Below are 6,357 nucleotides of genomic sequence, written 5' to 3'. Positions count from 1 at the left end.
TATGCCTGCGAGGTGTTCAGCTCCTGTAGCTGCAAAGCAAACCCAAATCATGACACCTCCACCACCGTGCTTGACAGCTGGCATGAGGTGTTTATGGTGATATGATATGAACTATATTTGGCTTTCACTTTGCTGGGACATCCACTCATGGGAAGATTATGGTACTGTGTTAAACCACAGCTAAATGCACCACAGCAGCGAACTCCCAACACTTCTGCTTCTATAGAGGTGCTCAGGCCACATCCTGCAAATCTGATACTCATTCTGTTTGACGGAAGAGTCAGGACCAAGATCATACCATAGGTGTATTATTGGAAATATAAATTCATTCTTTATTGTGAGACAAAATATATATTGAAACAACTGCCTCAATGGAAAGAGAACGCCAAGCAAATCTAGTTTGCTTATCTGCCTGCTAACGGCTCTCTGTGAGCACACAACCTGTTAAAGAACAAGTTAACTGCTGAATGTGGACGACAGCGTAACTGTACCAAAACAAAATGACAGCAGTGAAAGGGAAAGAAATGACACGAGTAAAGCAGTTTAAAAAAAAAAAATTTAAATTGTTCTGCTGAAGACAAAATAAAGGTACAGATTAAAGCGAACTCCCAACATCAATAAGCTATAGCTACAAATGATCATTTTATTTTGTTGAATAAAAGAAACCATTTCGGAACAGTCACGTTTTGTCTAAAGGTTGCGATATTGTTTAATTATCAAACATGCAAGCATTTAAATTGCTAGTAATGTACAGGGAGACGACACGTTGCTTGCTATTTGTCCAGATTGATTAAAAGACGTGTGCTTCATCGAGGCGAGGGCAGAGCTCTAAAAAGCAGAAAGCTGAGTATGTGGCTGGCCAGCCGCTGCTAGGCAGAGCTTTGGCGAGGTTGAAGCTACGAAGCCCTCTATCTCATCTTTCTCCGGGGTAGAGAAAAGGTAAGCTATTCTGCAGTGGCAGCAGGTTTTGGGCTTTACAAGGAGAGTGAGGCGTTGACATGGCAATGAGACCAAACGGTCTCTTTTCAGTGTCGTGTCCATCCACGTTTCTGGCTCACATGGACTCAAACTCATCTATACGCTGCTTGGTGTTGCCCTGGCGGATCTGCCGTAGGGTTTTGTACTTGTCTCTGCCCGCTTTGACGTTCTCGGCATGTAGCATGTCGTTCTGCGTTTTCTTGGTGTCGTCCCGAGCCTCCGCCAACTCCGAACTCAAAGCCTGGACGGAAGACAAAGGGAGGGAGGTGGTGAGACACAATTCACTTAAGATCGACTCCATCGTTGCTCGAATGAAATATTTGCTTAAATTTATATCAACTCCTACAGGGAGTTGATACATACAGGGAATTTTGGCTTTTGTTTATTCAGTCAAGTTTTAAAGACCAGAAACACAAAGACACATTGTTGTAAAGATCAACAAACGGCCAAGAAATGCTGAATTCTGACAGCCGGCAGCTTGTGGTTGCTCCCATATCATAATAAGGATGAAAAGCTTTTAACAGCTGCCGTTCAACAGGACATCGGTACATCTGAGTGATAAAAGAAAACAACCTGCCAGGCTGGCTTATGCGCCACCTGATTTGCAGATAAAAGGCAGTGTTAATGTATTTTCACAGCTGCTCTGGATTCAGACAAACCGCCGCTGTAACCGAAGCTGCAATCAAATCTGTCGTATATTCTAATGTGCAGCAGGAAAACTTACGAGCTTTTCACTGCACAGGCTACTTTCTGCGGATTAAACTACAAAATTCAGACCCAGATCTTTTTAGCAGCTTTACCGGAAAATAACTTTGCCACAGTGTCTACGCAGCAGTGGTTTCAGAAAGGATGCAGTCCTTCCACCAACGCTTCACCTTAAGATGTACAGATTGTACGATAGTGCCAATGAGGACAGAAAATTAGTGCAATCTTTGTTTTTCCAATGATTGCATGTGTTGAGAAACATCAAAAACTCGACCGACTGATACACAGTACTTCCTCACTTTGTTCACCACACTGAATAAAGAAGTACATTCAAAGTTTTGCAGAAATTTATTAATAACAACAACAAAAAAACCCCATCAAATTGTACGATTCTTGGCTTTTGTCTAATAAACTGAAAGAAGCATTATTTATTTAGTCCTTTCAGCTTTGTGACAGTCCTGAAGTTGCAAATGATGCCAGATACACAGATTGCGTTGAAAAGTGGGATTGGAGGCTTTGCATTTGCACTGACAAACTCGACTGTGCCGGTCTTGCAGAAACCCGTTTTCTCAGGTGGTGTTTCTGTTGTAGCAAACTGGCAGCAAGTGTGTACGTGTCTGCCAGCTTGGATGTTTGATGAAAGGAGTTCTCATTAATGCAGAGAAAACACACACATACAGTTTTTGTTGTGTGCATCTAAAACAGCTCACTGGACACTTTATTAGGTACATCTACTCAACTACTACGTGCAAATAGCTAATCAGCTAACCACATCTCAGCAACTCAGTGCATTTAGGCATGATCAAGATGACCTGCCTAAATTTAAACTGAGCATCAGAATGGGAGAGAAAAGGGACTTTGAGTGACTTTGAACATTAAACAGTTGTTGGTGGGCTGTCTGCCTTTCAGAAACTGCTGATCTACTGGGATTTTCCCCACACACCCATCTCTAGGGTTTACAGAAAATATTTTCTCTTCTTAAAAGCAAAAAAGAAAATATCAAGTGAGCGGCATTTTCTCTGGGTGAAAACAGCTTGTTGATGCCTGCAGACAATGGCCTGCTGCTGGAAACTGCTAGAAAGGCAACAGTAACTCAAATAACCTCTTGTTACAATCAAGGTATGCACAAGAGCATCTCTGAACACAGCCAACTCACACCTTGAAGCAGATGGGCTACACCACACTGGGTGACACTCCTGTCAGCTAAGATCAGGAAACTAACAATGACCACGACAAGAAGATATCTGAGATCAAATGGTCACCAGCTGCTCTCAATCCAACTGGGCACCTTTGGGACGTTGTGGAACAGGAGACGCACATCATTAATGCATGCAGCAACTGTGTGATGCTGTCTCGTCGATATGGACAGAAATCTCTGAGCATTTTTCGAGGTCTTTGTTTAATCTTTGCCGTGCAGGATTAAAGCAGTTGCCCAGCAAGTGGGACCTAACAAAGTAACCAGTGAGTGTGTACCTTTGGAAGAATCCCTCCCCCAGAAACTCAGGCTCATTTCTACCTGTAGCTGTTTCTTAACACGTTCGTTCTTCTGCGCCTCAGTGATTCGTTCCTCCTCGCTGCGGTGGCTGGTGACACCGTCGCTGAGAAGCTCGGCACTGGCCTCGGCGTTCGTTTCATCCTGCTCGTCGTTTTCTGGCGCCGGTGGAGATGTCATGGCCGTCTTAAGTTCTTCCCTGGTCTTCTCCAGGTCCTCTTGTGCTGACAGAGCCTGGAAAGAAGATACATGCATACTTAGAAAGAGTAATGACAACCACACAAACACACAGACACACAAACACAGGCATTACTTTGTGTTGCCATTCTGTTGCTTCCTCTTCTTTTTTTCTCTTTGCGTCCTCAAGCAGAGCAATTTTGGCAGTGAATTCTGCTAACTCAGCAGCCTGTGGAAAATAATAACACATCCAAGCAAAAACTTATCACAAACATAACTGACATTTCAAGCACACAATGCTATTTGCAATGCAAAATAATATGAAGCAGAAATAATGATGCAATTCTCATATTTTAGGGAAAGGATGGTTCTGGTGGAGAAACACAGCCTTTGCTACATGGTTACAATTTTTTTTTACATTATGTATTTATTTATAAAAAAAAAAAAAATCTAAATGTGAATAAAAGAGGAAAATGATGAATAATCACTGAACTGGTCAAACATGAATCTATAACAAAAAACTGTTATGTGGTTTTTCACAGATCTGGTGGCATCTACACCTGCACCACAGCACCAGTATAAATGAATGAATATCCACGTGCGTGTGCAGGTACCAGTTGTTCCTGGGTCTTCATCTGGTCAGCGGCCTGCTGAGCCAGCGCTGTCTTGGCCTCCTCCGCCACCTGCCTCTCCCTCTCCAGCCGCTCTGCTTCTTCCTTCGCCCGCTTCCTCTCCTGCTCCAACTCTAGCGCTCTGCGGGTCTGCTCCTCCAGCTCTGCAGGCACACGCATATCAGCGTCTCAATATGCATCGCTAACATGCAGTGACCACAGTTTCAGATTTGTTTTTTAGAGTTTTTGTTTTCTATTCAGTTCAGTTTCCAGAGTGGATTTGATCGTGTCAGTTTAGCCCCTTTTTGCTCTCAGATTATTTCGTTTTTATGTGGTCCAGGGTTAGTTTTAGTGTTTTAAATGGAATCACCTCTCAGCTTATGCAGGCATCTAAAGTCTTAATACAGAAATCCATTTATTTAAAAAAAAAAAAAAACTGAAGTCAAAATGAGTTAACTAAAATGTTTCTCACATCTACTTTTAAGCTTTACTTGCAACCCTGGATGTAAAGTCGTCAACAAATATAAAGTTTTTTAAATAACATGTATTTTTAATGATGAACCGAAAACATTTTATGTTTACCCGGTAAAAAAAAAAATCCAAGTTAAAGAACTGCAGCAGACCAATATTTTCAAACGTCACGTCACGAGTTCTTTAAAATATGTTTATTTTTCATTTTTTAAACTTCCACATTTGTACCTGTACAGTCCAGATACAGAGTGGTGAATCCAACGCTTCAAGCATTTCTTAGATTAAAAACACTCCAGGTGTGAATTGTTCTTAATCTTCTGGGATCGGCGCCAGTACAGCCTGCTGCTGCCTGCGGTCTGCACTGCAGCTTCTATGTTATGCAAATTCAGAGAATTAGTAATAAGATGATGAACCACAGATGCTGATCCGTCTTAGATAGCAGTTCCCAAATGTTAAACATCAGCCAAGTAACGCAAACTTGTGGGTAGGTGTGCAGATTATCAGATTAGATACACTTCACAATAACCCTCACTTCAGGATGGGAAACTGCATTTGACCTCCAGGGAAAGAAAAACAGCTCCCTGTTCAGTGATTAAAACATTATTACCAAATGTCTCTTATCAGTTCAGTACTGAAACCACAATTAAAGTTATGTGTGAAATGACATAAATAAATATAAATTATGTCACTATAAAAGACTTGTGGCTACAAACATGTAATGACTCCCAGGACTAAAGGAAATATCTACGTCTCACAGGCTGACGAACAGAGGACGTGCAGAACGAGGTGAGAGTGACCGGTCGGTTTGTTTTTACCTGGCTACATCAGATGATCTGATATCGTCGAGTTGGTGTTGTTCCCACATCATCATAATAAATATTGTTCCAGGTTCAACACTGCAAGTGACCAATCACATTGTTGTGACGTAATACTAAGGAAATGTCCAAATATAATTATGCTCGACTCTAATCTGCTACTATGTGTCTTTTACACAGCTGGAACTGCAGCTGCTAGACCACAGGTTAGAAAGTTGATCAGACTGTCACCAAGAGTACCTGTTAAATCAATCAAATTAATTTCACTTTGATGTGCCAACAAACTCTCCTCTGACTGTGGGTCAGCAAGCTTTATAGTTTAAATGCATACACTTTTTTACGTTATGTTATCTAAGTTCTCTGTGATCTAAATCACCAGATCTTTTGCCTGATCTGCAGCAGTCTGAAATTTTAGTGTTTTCTGTTCTCTAAAGTTTTTTAATCACCATTTTACCATCTTCATCTGTGATTGATGTAGGAGGTGAAAGGCCCCCCTTTAATGCGAGCGTGCACAGAGCCTGAGACAGAGAGCTAAACAGAGAAAGCTGATAACCATCACCATGACAGCAGTTATCTCCGAGTGGGGCTTAGGTTTTGCTGAGCCAGCTAAAGCAAACAAAGCCCAGCCGTAATACTTCCTTGAGCTTCGTTTGTAGTACACCCCACTGTCACACACGCGCACGCACACACTAGTGAAGTGGGTGGAGACGTACCTTTCTGAGCTCTCTGAGTTTGCTCTTCGATCTGCCTCAGCCTCTCGATCAGCTCTTCCTTCTCTCGCTCTATTCGCTCCTTCTCTTTCTCTGCAAGCTCTCGCTTTTTCTTCTCATTCTCCAGCTGTGCCCTGTCCAGACCACAAAGAAAGCAAACGTCACATGATTGTGTACCGACAAAACTCAAGAGGAAGGTTTTAAAGGTTTGTGTTGAGTCTGGCTCCCTGCTGCTGTGTCTCCAGCTTCATATCAATTAACCATTTAACCCAGTTTCCCACAGAAAGCTGTGGTTCCTTTGTTCATGTGAACCCGCTGACACACACAAAAAAACATGTTTTTTCAGGCACTGCGTGCACACTCAGATCGACTGACTACTCAGCTTACATCATTCTTGC

General features: G+C 42.2%; 1 protein-coding gene across 1 annotated transcript in view; it reads right to left on the bottom strand.

Annotated features, from left to right (window-relative positions):
• Nucleotides 1–306: 306 nt before the first annotated feature.
• Nucleotides 307–6,357, bottom strand: part of LOC309691295 (radixin) — a 45,627-nt gene continuing 39,576 nt past the window's right edge. Inside the window, exons 11-15 of the mRNA XM_082508925.1 lie at nucleotides 5,963–6,093; nucleotides 3,967–4,127; nucleotides 3,489–3,581; nucleotides 3,200–3,409; nucleotides 307–1,219 (exon numbers count right to left, since the gene is read on the bottom strand). Coding sequence (XP_082365051.1) covers nucleotides 1,055–1,219; nucleotides 3,200–3,409; nucleotides 3,489–3,581; nucleotides 3,967–4,127; nucleotides 5,963–6,093 — 760 coding nt within the window. The 3' untranslated portion in view covers nucleotides 307–1,054. The remainder of the gene's footprint in view (nucleotides 1,220–3,199; nucleotides 3,410–3,488; nucleotides 3,582–3,966; nucleotides 4,128–5,962; nucleotides 6,094–6,357) is intronic.

This window comes from Aulonocara stuartgranti (genome assembly GCF_965226115.1).
Source record: "Aulonocara stuartgranti genome assembly, chromosome: 16".
In the NCBI taxonomy this organism is placed as follows: Eukaryota; Metazoa; Chordata; class Actinopteri; order Cichliformes; family Cichlidae; genus Aulonocara; species Aulonocara stuartgranti.
Note: the sequence above shows the minus strand (reverse complement) of the source record. Positions and strands in the feature narration are given on the sequence as shown.